We start from the raw sequence: 18174 nt of genomic DNA on the forward strand, positions 1-18174 counted from the left end.
GCATTTAAAACGTATGACTTTTCAGAAATGACTTTTAATTTCATTTTGAAAAAATTGCATCAACAAAAAATAATTATGCTCATTTAAAGTCAATGGTATTATTAGTAGTAATACAGTGTTTCACTCATTATAATGATTGGACATTTGAGTAGCGAAAAACAGCTAGACGAAAGCGAACGAATTTAATTTAATCTTTTTAGAAGTCAGCTTGAAGATTAAATATATTTATATATATTTTTGTGTGAGTCTAAAACGATATATTTAGAAATAAAAAATCTATATGCTATGTTATAGGAGAGTATTATATATATAAATATATTGTGGGAGAATAAATCAATCTATGTTCAAAAAATTAAGTCTTTTAATTTGAATACTTTTAATTTATAAAAATATAGTATAATTCTTATGTAAAAAACTAAATTACACTTTGTATAGAATTATCAAACATTACTTACTTGCTTTTAAAGCATAAACAATCTTACAAAAATATATAATATTTTCATGACACTGCATGAATTATATTTACATTGAATTGATATTTAATATTTAACGAAAATCAGTTATCACATGAAGATGTATTTGTTTCCTTGAAATTGACATCCCAAAAACCTTAAAGTAGTTAATCAAATTGAGTTATATTTCATTCTAATTTTATAAAATAATTTAGAATAAAGTAAGATTCCTTTTATTAACACTTACTTTCTGGAGTACTAATAAGTGGCTTAAACTTTCCTCTGTGTCTAGAACATTCATTTTTACGTTGTTCTTTTTCTTCCTCAGTTAAATCCAATTTTTCATAATACTAAAACAAAATTTTAAAAAATTAATGTACGCATTAATATTTTTATCTAAATAAATAGATTTTTCAAATATTACATTAGCACACTGCAGACAGCACCATCCTAACAACTTATCTCTATCAGCTTTCTTCCTAACAGGAGGTTCGATGTAAGCATAGCTCAAACTTTCCTTTACTTCATTAGATACTCTAAAACAGCAAGATTTTTAAAAATTATTTTTTATAAAACAATTTCCAAAAATTTAATTTAAAATTACTTACACATCAAAATTGTTGAGTAAAATTTTTTTGGATGGAGGTGCATTACATTTCATTTCTTTTTCCAAATCAACTATCTCAACTTCATGGTCGCTTTTATTTTGTACAGAATATTTTTCTTCAAACTTAATCTTTGATAAAATAGAATTTTGATTTTCGAGTGAGTGAAAACTTCCTTTTCTTTTATTATTATTAAAACCAGAAGTCGATGAGACAATTATTTTGTTCATTGAAATACTTTTTAAGATTGGTCTTTCAGTCATCAAATCCTTTTTTGATTGTTCATTTAATCTAGATGATATTTTTTGACTATCTGATTTCGTTAATTGAAAAAGTTTATTTCGTAATTTTGATTCAGTATTTACAATTGGACTTGTTTTTATCAAATCATCCTCTTTATCCAATACTTTGCTCTGATATTTTTCAATTTCTTGAGTTAGTTTGGAGTCAAGAGCTTGAATTTGTTGATAGTTTAGAGAAGGACCTGCAGAATTTGCTTCATGATCAAAAATCATTGAAGTTTTTTCACATATATTTTCATCAGCATGTTTTGTAACATCTGTTAGTGGCAAATTTTTTTTACCAAAAAATCCCAAAGTAGCCTGTTTCAATTTTTTTCCATCGTTTGTATAATCTGATTTACCACAGGAAATTTTTGATATACCTAACACTAAATTTTTGTTTTTTTCATTTTCAATATAAGAAGTTGAACTTACAGATCTATTGTTGACTACTTTCAGTACTTCCTTATTTGTTTCATCCTTTAATTCAGAGGATACTTCTGTCAACAAGCTTTGTTCATTTTCAGTAGAATTATTCTGATTCATATTATGGAGTAATTGATCTACATTTGCATCCAAATCATCAAAAAATGCATCTGAAATACTTTCACTGAAACTAATTTTACTATCCCAACTTGAATTTGATACAAAAGAAGAATTTTTTTTTGATCCAGTTTTTTTTTTCTTACTGAAAATAGGACTATTTTTTATTTTAACTGGTGTATTGGTTTTTGAAACAGGAGGTGTCACATCATCATTTTTGACATTTTCTTCTATATCAGAATTGAAATCTGTAGAACATATATCCATAACATCAAAATTATTTTCTTCATTCATTGGCTCAGCATCTTCATAAATTTTTTCTATATTTTGATCTCTTATAATTTGTTCATTATACTTGTCATTATTATTACCATTTACTTTTTCATTAGAACTTTGAATTTCAGTTGAAAGTAGCTTTTTATAGTCTGGTGCTCTGCAATTATCTTCTAAAGATGACTCATGCAACTTTTCCAAACTAAAAGTAGAATTGATTATTTTTATGGTCATTAAAATTATAATATATACTACTTAACAAAATTATCGCAACAAAAAATTTCATCGAAATTTTATCAATTTTCAAATGCTTGTCTTGGTCTATATTCATCTTATCGAAACGAACTTTTTTTAATTTCTTGAAAATTTTATCCTCTTAAAAAATCCATATATATTATGTACGGTTTCAAGTCAATATCGAGTTACCAGAAGTATTTGAGCGTAACACAAAAAATTACTGAAAGATATCGATCGTTTAAACGTGTTCATGGACTACAGTGTTTTGTTTATCAAAACCATTTAAAGTACGTAAAATCCCTCGTTTAGCTTAGATCGACGCGATTTTTGACACGTTTGAAAAATCGATATTTTTCAGTAATTTTTAGTGTTGCGCTCAAATACTACTGGTAACTATATATTTACTTTAACATAATATAAATTGATTTAAAGAGGACAAAATTTTCAAGAAATTAAAAAAAGTTCGTCTCGATAAGATGAATATAGACCAAGACAGAAGCATTTGAAAATTGACAAAATTTCGATGAAATTTTTTGTTGTGATAATTTTGTTAAGTACACTGAGAAAAAAAATTCATTGATTCAATAAAAATTTAATTAAATACAATCTATGAAATAATTTCATTGAAATAATCTTTTTTTCTTTAGTTTCATGAAATTTTGGTAAAAACAACTAAATATTTTGTTGGATGAAATAAAAAAAGATTATTTCAGTGAAATTATTTCATAGAATGTATTTAATTAAATTTTCATTGAATCAATGAATTTTTTTTCTCAGTGTAGTGTATATAAAAAAATTGATTTAAACTTACATTTTTTTTTCATTGCAAGCTTCATTTTCTTCAATGAGTTTCCTTAATTTTTCATTGATTATACGTAGCTCCAAATTATCTGTTAATATTTCTATAAAAATATAAATTACTTGATAAATAACGTTGTATGAATTATGTATCGCCGCTGCATAAAAAATGACGCTTGAAAATGCAGGCGAGACTAAAACTTTTTATTTTTGCCTTCAAAAAAAAAAAATCGTTATAATTGTTTTAGCAAAAAAATTACTATTCAAATTGTGCCAACAAAATCTATTGGCAATACTATATAAAAATATATAAATATAAATATAAAAGCGCAACAATAATTCAAGAATTATTGTTTTCGTTGTCAGAAATCTCGAGTTAATTTTATTCCAAGGAAAATTCGTTAGCAATCATAGATAAGTTACTCTACTTTTTTTGCCTAAATTAATTGTAGCGTTGATGTTTTTGTAGAGAGTGTTGATATGAATGATTATAACAATTACTGATTAGCATAAAAATTTACAAAAATTACTTTATGAAAGATATTTTATGATTGTACAAAAATTTATTCTTAATAGAATAATTCTTAATGTACTACATTATGTTTAAAACTAAAAAAAGTATACATGTATCAATTTAATGAAAAACAAAGAATTCACTCACTTTGATGTTCTTGATAAAGTTTTTGCAAAGAAGATAAAAAAGATGATAAGTAGTTTTTAGTTATTCCATATTGCTCCAAATATTTTTCTTTTAAATCTGATTTTAATTCTGATACGAATTTGAGGTTGGGTTGGAGCTCAAATTGAAGCGCATCCATTGTTCTTAAATCCTAATCGAACTTGTCACAGCATATTTTTACATGAAAGTTTATTCATAATTTATAAAAAATATTGGTAAAAAATAAAAGCTATTCATCATACAAAAAATTAATCTATCAAATAACACTGAGCTGTCAAAATATTTTGTTCACAATATAAATAGAATCATATTCAAAATTTATTTTTTTCTCCTCATTGCTCTCCTCTCCTCTAACGCTAGCACAGTGTCATGCAGATCTGCTTTTTGGCAAATTTATTAACAAATATACGCGCAATTCATTATCAGAATGAATAAGTTTATGCGCTGTTGCCGAAAAATTTAAACTTATCACGAAGACTGCCGAGTGTCGACTGTCCACTCACGTTGTGTAACATTGCAAACTATAGATATATACACTCATATTACAAGAACTCCGAACTATAAATTCATTTGATTGTCCCAATAATTTAGCGGTATTGTAAAAATACCCCTCGGGCTGCGCGCTCTGGCACAAACTGTTAATACTCTCGCGCTTTCTTAATCTGAAAATATGATTTATTTTCTTATAAATTAATTTATTTAAATTTATTTTTGTTTTATAAATGAAAATTGAAACATAATTTTTCCCTGTTATTATAAACATTTGTAATTATATTGTTGAGAAAGATTTTAATTAAAATTGATGTTAAAACGACTTGATAAAAAAGTTATAAAATCAAGATAAAAATTATACAGTTTTAAGAAACTATTGCGTTAAGACTTCTAAACATCATTGCAGTAAACTAAACAATTTTTTTTCTTTTTTCTTTGTTACCAATGAAAACAAAAAAGAATTAAATAGTTCAATGCTGAATGTAATCACAAGTTTTAATTTTAATCTTAGATTTAATTTTTAAAGGTTTTTCTTAAAAAAATTTGTTCATTTATTGTCAAGTATTTTATTAAGCAATATAGATATGTACATCACATAATGGAATTCATCCGAATACTTAAGGCTCAATAGTAATTTTTTAAAGCAATCTTTTTTATAGACGTGAAGATTGTAAGAAAAATTTACAGTATCTTTAAAAATTATAATTTAGCCCAATTGAAAAAGATTGATAAGTTCTGATAAATACATGATAACTTATTGATCTTTTTCTATTGAGAGGCTATGCTCTCATTAACACTGGAAAATTCAATATTTACATAGTTCATTTACTATATAATTTACATCAAAATGAAAAGTCCTTTGAGAAGATTCATATGTTAGTCTTAAAATTTTATTTTTTTGTTTTCCGTATTTTTCACAGACACACTATATTCAAAACAGTTAATGAATCACATATTCATAAATGTATGACTTGATATTTTTTAACTTTATTCATTTTCAATTCAATTCAAAATATGAAAAAATTGAGATTATTGACAACACATTGAAATTAAAATACATTAATAATTGATGATAATTATAATAAAAAAGAAAGTTTTTTATACAAGTGAAAATATTTTACAAACTAATGAATCTTATATTTATGTACATGTGCTTACACTATTTTGAATCCAAAATCATAACTCCCATAAAAATCTTAACATTGTGGGTAATTTGTTTTACAATCATGTACATCAAAATACATATCATCAGTAATTATAAATGGACTCATGTACAATAACCTGACAATTAAGATGTAAACACAGATTGCGAGGATGTAGAAGGTAAGAAAGCATTATTTGGTAAACTAGTAATCAGTTTACCTGTTGGCTTATTTGTTGTAATTGGTAAAGTATGTTGCTCTAAACCATAGCGAGACATCAATGCAGACAAAGCACTTCTTACACCAGCGGTAGCAAATTGTGACCACCTTCCTGAACTTACTGCATCATCACCTGCATAGACTGCATGAGCATCAAAACTATTTTTTTGACCAACATTGGAGGCTGCAATAAGTTGTTATATAGTGTTATATAACTATGTTGTGATTATAGATAAAAAAGGTTTTTCTTTCATACCCATTGATGGTGGATTCAAAATTGGTTGATGAGGGTTGAGCAATCCAGTTTGTCTTGAGCTTGCAATTAGACGTAATTCTGTTTGCAATTCAGCAAGTAGTTGCGCAGCTTTTGGATCAGTCTTTTTTCATTAAAATAATATATGAGATTTAATATCACAAAATCCATTAAAAATAGTTGATTTTTAAAAATTATTGTTCAAAATTACATTATTATAATTTAATAAAATATTTGAATGGTATTGTAAAGTTTTGTACCTCATTATCAATTTTAAGAGACATAAGGTCTTCCACACTTATAGGTTTTCCTTGGTTTAAAGAACTTGCCAAGATGCTTAAATTACGGGCTAAGCTATCTTCATTTGTAAACTCAGGAAAATGACTGCCATCCCTAGGATTGCTTCTAGTTTTCACAGGTGGAGGACTGTTGTAAGAATATGGAGAAGTTGCATATTGACCAGCTTGACCTAACATACTTTCACCAACTACTTGAGATTCCGAAATGTATCGCAAAGAATTATAGCCTGCTTCCATTTTTAGTCTTTTTGATGATCTGAAATTTATTGTTAGGAAAAATTAATATGGAAAATTTTTCAATACCTATCAATTCAAAATAATTCTTAAGTTAACTATACATTTAAAAATTCATTCATTTGTGAACATACGAGTTGAAAAATAAATTCATTACAATATTATCATAAATAACAAACAAAATTTCAAAAATGATTGATTTTGATACCCCTACAATATTAATGAGTCGTTTATAAAATTCTTCCTGCAATAATTATCTTAAAATGTAAAAATGTACACACAGGGAACCACAGAGACATACGATTATGCTCAATGTTTTGATTGTTAATATATGATACATGAATTTTAGAACAATGTTAATTTTTTTGATTAGTAGGAAATTTGATGTCTGGTTATTTCACTTAAAAGCATGAACACTAGAATATTTTTATTACCTACATACACTTTTATAAGTGTTAAAAAAAGTATTCCTTTATCACAACTGTCCATACAATTTATTTCCTGAAACATAATATTTAAGTTCTTTAATTTAAATAAAATTTTTTAGTTTTTCTTGGATCATTTAAATCACTCTTGTTGAATTTCACAAATATACATACATTATAATATAGCTCAGTCATTGCATGTGTAATCAATTATAATGCAACATTTACCGTTTGAAATTAATAAATATATATTAGTTTTATATTCAGCATTAATACACAACTAATCCATATTAGTATCTTCTAATCTCATAATCTATGCATTAGTTTAATATTTAAATATAAATTATAATAAATTTAAAAAATTTGAAAGTGAAATTGGTATACATTTATTCATATCTTGTGTAAGCAAATTTACATGGAAATTGAAAGCAATAGACTGTATAATTGACAAAATAATAGTATAATTGTGAAATTCAGTTCTATGATAAAGAAAATGATAGAATGAATTTTTCATTCTAAAAAAACTTATAAATTTAACAATTTTGTAAAGGATTTAAAAATTAAATGTTCTTTATAATAATCAAAAAGGTTCCCAGTGTGTTTTTTATATAAATAAAAAATAAGCAACTATGTTTTGGCGAGAAATCAGTAACTGGCTTCTAGTAAATGAATAATTGTAAAGTCAACGTTATTTTGAAAAGAGTTGACAGATATTTATACAAATTGTTATATATATATGCATAAAATATTTATATGTATGTATGTATATATAAACATTTGATTTAATTAATGTAAAAGTCAATAATATATCAATGATTTGAATAATTTATGCTAACGACTAAGGTATGATATAATTTTTAGATTTATTAATTTCTTTCTGAAATTAGAAATATCATTTATTTTACAAAATAATAAGTTGAAACAGCCAGTTATTAAAAAATAATTGAGCCACAACTCCATTAAAACACATAATCAATCGTATATTTCCGATTGAAACATATCATGCTTTACAGCATTCATAACCGTAGATCTTATGAAGCTTATTTGCTTCCCTCTTTAAATTAAGATTCTTTTTATATCCATGATGATGATTTTTTTATCCTCTCTCTTTATTTACACGTTTTTTCACTTAAAACAAGTGTTTTTTTCGCAAACTGTTGGCGACCTGTACATTCATAGTATTACATAGTTATTAAAAATATTTACGAGATTTTTTTCATTTTCCATAACTATGTACTGAAATTTTTCGAATTGGTCAACAAAGATATTAGTCTAAAAAGGATGAATAATAAATTGATTGAATATCCAGAATTACTAACACTTTATACGAATTTAATGTAACAAATTAAATTTTATCGTAATTTTTGATTCATAAAAATAGTGTAGATATAAATGTATCATATATGTACTCTAAACTTCGTAATTGTTGAAACTATTATCATGCACAGGAACAATGAGCAATTATTTTACATTTATAAACATTTATAAACTATAATAGATTCCATATTCTTATTTACAAGCACGCTTGAGCGTGAATGTAGTTTCTCTAATAGGACCCACTGGAATTATAACTGTAAGCAGCCATCTACTATTACTCACCCCCCAATATCAGTCAGGTCCTCAATGGCTTTTAGCATGCCACCTCTATTTGGTACTGACATCAGAGGCATTCTACCTTGTGAACTTTCTTGTTGTTCTCGCAATTGGCGTCTTCTTTTCTTACTCCATAGTTCATGGCAATCTTGATTTGTAGGTAATTTTGGTAAAGGCATTCTGTGAATAAAAATATATGGTTAAAATAAAAGTTAATAAAATTGTCTTCAAAGTCGAAGATATCTTTAGTTCACAATTTAATTAACAATGAAAGAGCTTACAATTCTGGTTGTACGTTTTTAAGCCATGGACTTTTTAAAGCATCAGCAGCCGTAATGCGTTTTTCTGGGTCAAGTTCTAACATTCTGTCCAAAAGATCTAAAGCTGTAGATGGCATAAACGAAAACTCGTCCCTGAGTCTTCTCCTATAAATTTTTTTTGGTTTTAAAGTATGCCACAAAGGTAATTTTATCACAGACGGCCATACTGCTGGTACAGGAGTGCCACATACTTTAGAAATAATATCTAACTGCATCATTTCTACATTAGCCTAAAATAAATTGTATGATAATTATTCAACAAAGGTCAACATAATTACCAAAAACTTAATAAATGAAATGAGGGGTTATAAAATTTGAGACAATTAAAAAACATTACCTGAAACAGTGGTTTTTTAAGAAATAATTCTCCTAATATGCATCCACAGCTCCAAACATCAATAGCTGGTCCATATCGTTCTTCCCCTAATAAAAGTTCTGGTGGTCTATACCACAAAGTAATAACTTTATTAGTGTATGGACGCTGTCTATCTTCAGCGTTATAAAGTCTAGCTAAACCAAAATCAGCTAATTTGACTTCACCCCTAAAATTATTTTGAAGATTATTAATACAATTTATTATATTGTATTAATAAAATTATTAATAAGAAATCAATTTTTCTCACTTGTTATTCATAAGAATATTTGAACATTTGATGTCACGATGCAAAAAATTCTTACTGTGACAATAATTAAGGCCATCTAATAATTGCTTCATAATGCTAGAGTTATTCATTTCATTAAAATCAACCATTCCTGATTCAAGAAGACCCATCAAATCGTGATCCATATATTCAAATACTAGGTAAAAAGAACCTTTGTCCTAAGAAATTTATCAAAAACATTATGAAGATCGAATAGATATTGCTTAAAGATGAATCATGTTATTTAGATTTACTAAAAATATTACAAATTTTACCTTTCGAAAATCAAGAGCATCTTGTTTATCAGTAACAATTTCTCGGAGATTGACAATATTCTTATGATTCAGCTGTCTTAATATTTTAATTTCTCTAACAGCAGTAATAGGAAACCCATCTTTTTCATTTTCAAGCCGTACTTTTTTGAGAGCAACGATAACTCCAGCTCTTTTGTCTTGAGCTTTATATACTTGACCATAAGTACCCTCACCAATTTGATCAATAACTTCAAAAACATCAACGCAACGTTCACCCCAATCTTTATTACCAGATATAGAAGTTACTTGACTGCTTCGAGAACTACGACGTTTCAAAATCTTTGGTCGTTTTAATTTTGGTTTTGGTACAGAACGTTCTGGTCTACTAAGAGGTGGCGTTGAAACATCATCTTCACCTGATTCTGGACTAACAGTAGCTGGACCTGTTCATAAAAAAAATACGGTTTCATAATTCAAATTTTATTAAATGTGTTAAAAATCACGAGTAATATGCATGAACTGACCAGGTGGCATAGGTAAATCTTTAATGCTTTTTCTGGCTTTTACACCAACCGCAGGTTTAGGAGTTACTAAAGTTGGTTTGTGAGAGGGTAAGTGTGGTTTTGGTGTAAGTGGAGCTATTTTTGGAGTTTTAGGTTTCAACACTGGTGTTGAAGATGTTGGGCTAGGTGAGCGACTTGGAGGAGAATCAATACTCTCAAGATCATTCTGATTAATTCCTGGTGGTAAAGGCAACTTTGAAAGGCTTTTTGTTTTGAAAACCATTTGAGGTTTGGGTGCATCTGACTTGATTGGTACGGTAACAAGATTGTTGGGTGTACTATATTTTGCAATTGCTGTCGAGAGTGCAAAAGATGGAGTAGATGAAGAGCCAGCAACCTGGGGTATGTTTTGGGAAAAATTAGAGGGGAAATTGGATTGTGGAGGTGCTGATATAGCTGTTGTAGGAGGTACGTGTACAGGCACTTGCGGATGATGAGTAACACGTGAAGGATGTTGAACTTGCGGTGACTGTTTACATGAATAATTCAGTTGTTGATGTTGAATCGGTTGCTGAGAAACGAGTGAGTGTACAGGCTGGTTCGTGTGACCAGATTGTTGACTAATAGGTGAATGTACAAATTGCGGTGGAAGAGATGTTGGTAGAGCTTGAGGTTTTGATGATATATTAGAGGACAGCTGGGATTGCGGTAAATACTGGGCTCGCGAAGGTGATGTCAGCTGTTGTACTTGAGCCTGCTGGATTGGTACCAAATTTTCTGAAGGTGAAGCGCGTTGTTGCTGTGTTTCAAATTTCGATGTAACTGAGTTCTTTTGAGGTGATTCATTTCGGGGCGAGTTTACTGGTATATTATGTTTAACTTCTAAATCCATTGGTGATGGTTCACGAATATTCGCAGACGCTGTTTTTAAATCTGTTGGTGATAGTCGATCAGTTTTTAAAGGCTCAGTTGATGAATTTACATGGGTAATTTGTGATGGAATTGGGGGAGAAATTTGCGAGGATGGAGGAGTATAAGCTGATTCTTGGGACTGATTAGGAATTGCCAACTGCTGTTGCAATTTTTGTTGTAACTGTTCCAACTGTTCTTGCTGTGGCATAGGTGGCACCAGCGATTGAGATACAGCTGCTTAAATTTAAGGAATTTCATAAAAATAATGAAGAAAAAAATCAGCTTCCATATGAAAACTGGTATACATTACCTGAAACTAATATCGCAGACGAGTTGCCAGCAATATCAATACCCAAAGCTGTTGGAGAACCGTAGACATTTACTCCTTGATTAAGTACAGTAGCAGTAATCAAAGAATCATTCTTTTGTTGCTGTAATGCTAATGCAGCCGGTCCTGTTGAAGGCAAAGGTGGTGTACTTGTTGCTGATCCTGTTCTTTCTTCTAAAGATTGTAAAGTTGTTACTCCTGTAGAAGTGAGACTTGTATTTCCAGATACAGTTGTAGCTGTGGTTGAAACGATGTTAGCAGAATAATTTAATGTATTGGCTAACAAATTTGGAGCCACAGATGAGGTAGGTACCCCTGGTATAGGTATTTGTAACAATATTTGGTTCTGCATCGGCGGTTCAGTCTGTTAAATAATTATCAAAACTTAGAAAATCAAAAAAAATTCTAATTGCTTATTAAATACCAATCCTTACCATTGGTGTTCCCATTGCAGGCACAGGAATATCAGTAACGTCGAGGGTCAAATCAACGTTTGTACAAGGAGTCGTACCAGATGTGCTTGACTTGTCTCCCCCTTTATCAGTTGTCGTTGAAGAATTGCTATTTTCTTTTTCATCAGAACCATCAATAATTTGCACTTCGTCTTGATTAGCCTTTTCTTTGGCAGCTTGGAACTTTTTCAAAGCTAATTCGCGCATATTTCGATCTTTAACCAACTCGGCGAACAAACTCGTTTCGCTGATTTTTGCTGCAACTTTAAGTTTGCGTTCTAAAATGCTATTAGGAGAGCGCCGAGTTGAACGATGTACAGGTGAAGGAATACGTGATGGCCTCGGACTCTTTGAGCGGTGTTTACGAATAATTTTGTGTGATTTTGGTGATTTCTTTGGAGAGCGACTGCGTCGACGGGAACGCGAACGAGATCTTGACGATTTACGCCGTCGATGTGGGCTACGTGATCGCGATCGAGATACGAGCCTAAAACGATGGAAACAAAAGATGAATTAATTTCATTCATAATTTAAAATTTAGTTAAGCTAAAAATAATGTAAAAACCTTGAAGTTCTTTTGTCTCTTCTGTCTTTTTCTTTAACTCTTCGTGACGAGTCATCTCTTCGGCGTCTTTTACTCGGAGGAGATCTAGGCATCAAATCTTCAACCCTCTTTCGATGTGGACTGTGACTATAATCTCGTCTTGATCGCGAAGGACTCTGACTGTGTCTGGAGCTCATTCGGTGAACAGAACTTGATTGATGAGTCGAAGGACTATAATCTCTTCGCCTTGTCGGACTATGTTCTCTTCTTCCCCTGTTAGGAGGGCTTGGACTATGTGGTCTCCTGCTTCTATGATTTGGGCTAGTGTGCTTATACCTCGAATCTGGACTATGATGCTTTGATTTACCCGAATGATGATGGTGACCATCCGGCGTGTGAGCTCTTGGTGGTTGCAATGGAGTGTGGGGGGATTCAGCAAGACGGTGTGGAGGAGTCAAGTGTCGAGCTGGTGGTGGCGGTGATTCCAAATCCATATCACTCGGTGATCTACCATGATGGCGTTGGTCTGGTGGTGTAGCTGGCGAAATTGGAGAAGTACTATCTTTGAGAGCCATTATTGGCGAAGTAGCTTCGGACTGCCTCATACGTAGTTCGACTAGAGCCCGAGAATGTATCAGCATTTCGGGCATTGCGCTCGGACTAAGGCTTCTTGAAGACTTTTTTGATTTTCTTTTTTTCTTCTTACCCACCGCTGAGCCAGGACTGCCTTTGACCTTTTTTTTGTCACGCTTGTGTTTTTTTTCCTTTCTCCTACGACTACCCGCAACTTCACCAAAGTGCTCAACCATGTCGTCGGTTACTTCAACACTGGACGAGTAATTGTGCAATTTTTTTGAATGATGCCCCGACGGCGGCGTTGGGGTCAAACTTATTGGCGAAGCATCTCGAAGCGACGAAGCAGCATGACCTGGTCCTGTCTCGTAATACCGAGTGTGCTGCAAAAGAGGATCAGGGGCTTCACCGTCAGTGTAACTGTTGCCGCCGCGACTATCCTCCGATTGTATCTCTCCGGCCTCAGGCTCGGACAGATCTTCGCTACTAACGTCTGAGTACTCAACCAAAGGTTTCGGCTTGTCATCCGCTCGCGAACGTTTCTTCTTTTTTTTCCCTGAACTTCGGCGAAATTTTTCGTGCTTACGATGACGTTTGTTCAGTGAGCCACCAAGACCACCACCGCCTCCACTGCTATTTTCTGAATTGAGCCCCGTGGCCGCGGCTGCTGCAGCTACTGCCGCGGCCGTGAGAGCGTTGTATATTCGCGGAATACTGCCGCTGGTACTCGCAGAATCCTTCGTTAAGCTCACGCGCCTTGGGTGCGTGATGCTAACGTTTCTGCTCCACTGACCGTTGCTGTTAATGGTGCTCTTTTCTGTTACGCCTTCAGGGTTCTGTGCACCACTTGTCATATCACCACCTAAAAACATAGAAAAAATATCAATGATTGTCTAAGTATCTTTTAAATTTATTTTTTTTCTTTTTAAATTATTAACTATTTGAAATTTTAATTTTATCATGAATATAAAATATAATGGCAATAGTAGGCAACAAATTCAAACATTAATATATCTCAATAGTATTGCGGAGCCAGCCTAAAAATCAAATTTTCTGAATATTTTTTTAATGACTATGGTACCACTAAGAACATCAAAATAAAGTTCACAAATAAAGCCTTTTGGAAAAATATTTACTAAGAGTTTCATAAACAAGATTGAAATTTTGGGCTAATTTTGTGATCCTTTTAATTGCAAGTACATCATCTTCGTGCATTATAAAGTAAATTTATCAAGATATTTGAATCACAGTGGATGTCATACAAGTCGTAGATCATAATTTGATATTTTCAAAAACATTCTTAAAAAGCTGTGCATAAATGTAAAATAATAAAATGCAAAAGAAAAGTTATTCTTGTAACACCTGTATTTAATCTCAATAATCACCTCAATATTCTTATTAATAATTTTACTATTATTGATTTTGATTTGAAATATGATTTATACTTATAGTTTGATAGTTTGATAATTTGATACCTCAAAGAAATGATAAGGATTCCAATAAATATATGTCTTCAAGTTTGAAAAATAGATAAGTAAATTGTTTAAATTAACTTAATCCAATACATAAATTAGAACTTTATAATAAGTAAGCAATATTGTTGAACACATATCACTACACACTATACCAGAAATTAACTTGATCAGGTTAATGGTTTTCATTTATGTTAGTCACATTTAAACTTTAATGAAAAAATAAAAAATTGTATGTAAGTAGATATCAAAAATATACCTTTAACTCATAGTTTACTTGTTTAATCACATTTAATCACGATAATTTTAACTATTCACAACTTTAACTCCAAAGCCTGTTTTTTGGTGCATGAAATATGCAGGCAGAATGCGAGAATCTTGGTTATGCACGTTCGCACACAACTAATGCTTTAGAAGTTTGCAAGGCGACCCTACACACGAAGTTAAATGACAGTGCTCCAGGTATCATTACAGGCAAAGTGAACGACTTTACAGCGCAGAATAATGACAAAAATAAGCTTTAATACTGCACTGTGTCAAAAAGAACACGAAACACAGTAGGTCGAAAAAACCATCGGAATGATCACTAGTCGAATAGAAACACAATCGACGTAAGTCAGAGTAGTAACGGCAGCAGTAGAATAGCGAATTGGTAACACGAAGATGTAGCGTTTTATCGCGTGGCGCCCCTTGCTTCCTTCGGTCTGTTGATCATGTTCCATTACATTCGTGAGTGGCGGTGCATATATACCGAGTCATATACTCGTGTCGTCATTCGTCAGCAGCACAATGTGGCACAGCTCATGCAGAGCCGCCATTTGCGCTTCTTACACATAAATCACACATATTTCACTAGACTAAAAATGCTTTTCACAGTCACTTTAAACAAATTTTTTCGGAGTCTTGGGAAAGCAAGACCAAGCAGTATTTCACTAGGACACAAGCACAAAAGCAAAAAAGCAACGAGACAGTAAGAGACGGGATGCAGGCAAATAAGAACGTAGGAATATTTATAAAAACAAAATTCAACACTTACGATGAGTACCTTGGACGAGAGGTAAGGATGGAGGCGGTACTGATAACGAGATCTTCTCAACGTCAAAGTCCGCATCGAAAATGTTGACACGCTGGAGGCACGTCGGTTTTTTCGTTGAGTTGTTGATTTCTTGAAAAATTGACCTTGGTTGACTGCTTCTATATACGGCGTATCAATGAGCTCTAATTTCTTTTTGTTCAATATGCTGCGGACATCGCAGGGCACAGGAATCAAGATTCCGGCCGTCGCTGATTCTAAACCTAACTTCAATGAAAACCGATGCTCTAGCTCCAAATGCAAATACTCAATGTGACTTGAGCTACTTGAAGTCGAAAAATAATCAGAGAAGTTATGATTCCAGCGACACGCGAACAGCCATGTTACTATTACGTTGCAAGGCTTTCATTCATTTATGCTTTTTATCATTAAAAATTATTTTTAATCCGCTCGTCTGTCAATCCTCTATGGAATATTTTTCCCAAATATGTGTGCATCTAATGTAAGAATTTGACTCGAGCAACAATGTCGATGTTTTTTATTAATACTGATGCAAAAGATATGTTTAAGAGCGAGACTCGGATGATATAGAGGTAGCTCAGCGATGGACGGCCATTGAGCTATTGAGCTTGTTAGCCGAGCTATATCGCTACGAGAGCAGGTTAGGTACGTTCAGCATGCGCGAGAGCCGCGAGTGGCTGTCGAGTTATTCGGACGAGGCAACTTGACAAGTGCTGGCGCTCGCGGCCAGTGGAGCAAACAACTCACCTAACTTTTTCATTGTCTATCGTGTAGAACGCCCATAGCTGAATGAAAAAAGTCGCCAGTAATTGTTGACCGCGTATTAATAAATTTACCATTTACGCATGTCATATATTTACTTACAATATGCAATCGTGTCTTTATTGGATCGTTCAATGTACAATACACACTTAATAACAGTTGGTCATCATTAATAACTAAAATAAAGATCTTACGGAATAAATTATAGTGTATCTCATGTATTTATCAATTTTATTTAATTTCTAATACTTCATGCCATAAGTACGTTCCCCGATGATATATTATACTATTCATAGTTTAGAAATATAATCAAAGAACCCGGCAATGAATATTCTACAATTGTAAGTTCTATTGCATCAATAATTGGCTTCTTTATAATTCAAATTTGAATCATAAAGAAAAATTATGAACAATTTTTTTCAATACTTCCTAATCATTTTTTCATTTATTTGATAATGACCTCTATAGTAAGAAAAATATTTACTCAGATCCTCGCAGATATGAATGACAACTATTGAAATACATACGAAATTCATAGTACGCAATAATTCTGACGGCTAGAACAGAGTAGTGTTCGGCGATACTATTCGATATAATAGTATTATGAAGGCTCGATACTTTTTTTAGCCAAACATTGCTTGATACTTTTTTTAGCCTTTAGTCTCGATTTATCGAATACCGCAATTTTTTTTCAACAAGTATCGAGGAAATTTTTATTTTGCGTTGCGCTTACGCAAAGCTTGTCCAATTCTATAAATTGATGAAGATCCCATAAAATTGTGGGAAAAAAAGAGAGAAGCTTTTCCAAATCTAGCCCCTTTGGCCGTCAAATATGTTGCTGGGTTAGCAAATCGGTCTCATCAGAACGTTTATTTTCTCAAGCAGGATTGCAAAAAAGTAAAATTCGAAATCGCTGGAATCCAGAAACTTTGAACATGATCGTTTTTTTACATTCCTGTGAGTTGGAAGATTGGGTGACATTTTAACTCGGTAAAAAAACCTTTTTTCCTATCTAAATAAATGATTTATGTTGTTTAATTTAAATATTTCATACATTTATTTAATTTTTTCTACATTAAATGTAAATGCATACATTAAAATAAATGTAAAAAATTGGAAATGTTCAATTTACTTTTTAATAAAGTATTCAATAAAGCACTTTTAAAAAATGATTAATAAAAATTGATAAATTATTTAATAAAGCATATCATTTCACCTAAAATTTTATGGAGTGATAAAAAAAAATTATTTAAAAAAAATATTCGATTAATCGATACCACACGATACTTTTGAAAAATAATTGATTATTCGATGTCGATGTTTTTGAATTACCGATTATTCGATACTCATCGATATCGATACTTTTTTTAGTATCGCCGAACACTAGAACAGAGTGATGGAAGTTCAGAACGTGTACATATGAGCATAGGAAATTCCGGCGTTCCACCCGACAGAATTGAAGGCCACTATGTGTTTATCAAATGGCGAGCATGAATCACTTTCGATTTAATGTAGTTTGAATGGCTACCAATCCCCAATAGGGTACTTCATATGTAAACAATATTTGAACTCATATGTGAACAATTTTGTTGTAATATTTTTCTAATCTTATGATTTAATTCAATTTAAATAGTAATAATAATAATGGCTTTAAATTATAAATAATTTTAAAAATGATAAAAAATTTAGGAATATGCAAAACGAAATAAAATATAACTACTGAAATACATTGATTATTATTTATAAAAAATATTTACGAGCTGCTATTTTATGAATGATTTGAATTACCGTCATTACGCTTGCGTCATGTGTCATGTCACAACGTATAGTTCAG

At 31.2% G+C, this 18174-nt stretch overlaps 2 protein-coding genes across 9 annotated transcripts; both read right to left on the reverse strand.

Annotated features, from left to right (window-relative positions):
• Positions 1–348: 348 nt before the first annotated feature.
• On the reverse strand, positions 349–4114 carry LOC106659452 (DNA endonuclease RBBP8-like). The gene is made up of 6 exons (XM_014382028.2): positions 3851–4114; positions 3203–3293; positions 1061–2356; positions 877–988; positions 700–802; positions 349–609 (listed from the first exon to the last, which is right to left on the reverse strand). Exons 1-6 carry the CDS (start codon positions 4005–4007, stop codon positions 557–559), a joined length of 1812 nt encoding a protein of 603 aa, XP_014237514.1. The 5' UTR covers positions 4008–4114; the 3' UTR covers positions 349–556.
• Positions 4115–5457: 1343 nt separating this feature from the next.
• On the reverse strand, positions 5458–16368 carry LOC106650009 (cyclin-dependent kinase 12). Of its 8 annotated transcripts, none has more exons than XM_014367805.2 (13): positions 15561–15728; positions 12501–13914; positions 11918–12422; positions 11466–11847; positions 10265–11389; positions 9762–10183; positions 9469–9665; positions 9183–9387; positions 8807–9075; positions 8532–8705; positions 6235–6529; positions 5978–6098; positions 5460–5905 (listed from the first exon to the last, which is right to left on the reverse strand). In XM_014367805.2, the coding sequence occupies exons 2-13, from the start codon at positions 13904–13906 to the stop codon at positions 5649–5651; spliced, it is 5358 nt and encodes a 1785-aa protein (XP_014223291.1). In that variant the 5' UTR covers positions 13907–13914; positions 15561–15728; the 3' UTR covers positions 5460–5648. The 8 variants fall into 8 exon arrangements, 6 of the variants coding, with proteins under 6 accessions (XP_014223310.1, XP_014223291.1, XP_014223283.1 ...); XM_014367797.2 differs by lacking the exon at positions 15561–15728 and adding an exon at positions 14784–15498 and having other exon boundaries at positions 10265–11176; XM_014367788.2 differs by having other exon boundaries at positions 5461–5905; positions 15570–16368.
• Between the last annotated feature and the right edge of the window lie 1806 nt (positions 16369–18174).

This window comes from Trichogramma pretiosum, unplaced genomic scaffold, assembly GCF_000599845.2.
Source record: "Trichogramma pretiosum strain Unisexual culture from Peru unplaced genomic scaffold, Tpre_2.0 scaffold136, whole genome shotgun sequence".
NCBI lineage: Eukaryota > Metazoa > Arthropoda > Insecta > Hymenoptera > Trichogrammatidae > Trichogramma > Trichogramma pretiosum.

Bases quoted from the DNA above. Each gene is read 5' to 3' on its own strand.
- LOC106659452 (XM_014382028.2), bottom strand. From the start codon at position 4,007: ATGGATGCGCTTCAATTTGAGCTCCAACCCAACCTCAAATTCGTATCA. The intron at 3,294-3,850 runs GTGAGTGAATTC...ATATTTTTATAG, and splicing joins ACTTTATCAAGAACATCAAA to AAATATTAACAGATAATTTG. The intron at 803-876 runs GTAATATTTGAA...ATTTTGTTTTAG, and splicing joins GCTGTCTGCAGTGTGCTAAT to TATTATGAAAAATTGGATTT.
- LOC106650009 (XM_014367805.2), bottom strand. From the start codon at position 13,906: ATGACAAGTGGTGCACAGAACCCTGAAGGCGTAACAGAAAAGAGCACC. The intron at 11,390-11,465 runs GTAATGTATACC...AAATTTAAGCAG, and splicing joins GTCTGCGATATTAGTTTCAG to CTGTATCTCAATCGCTGGTG. The intron at 9,666-9,761 runs GTAAAATTTGTA...TAAATTTCTTAG, and splicing joins ATGCTCTTGATTTTCGAAAG to GACAAAGGTTCTTTTTACCT.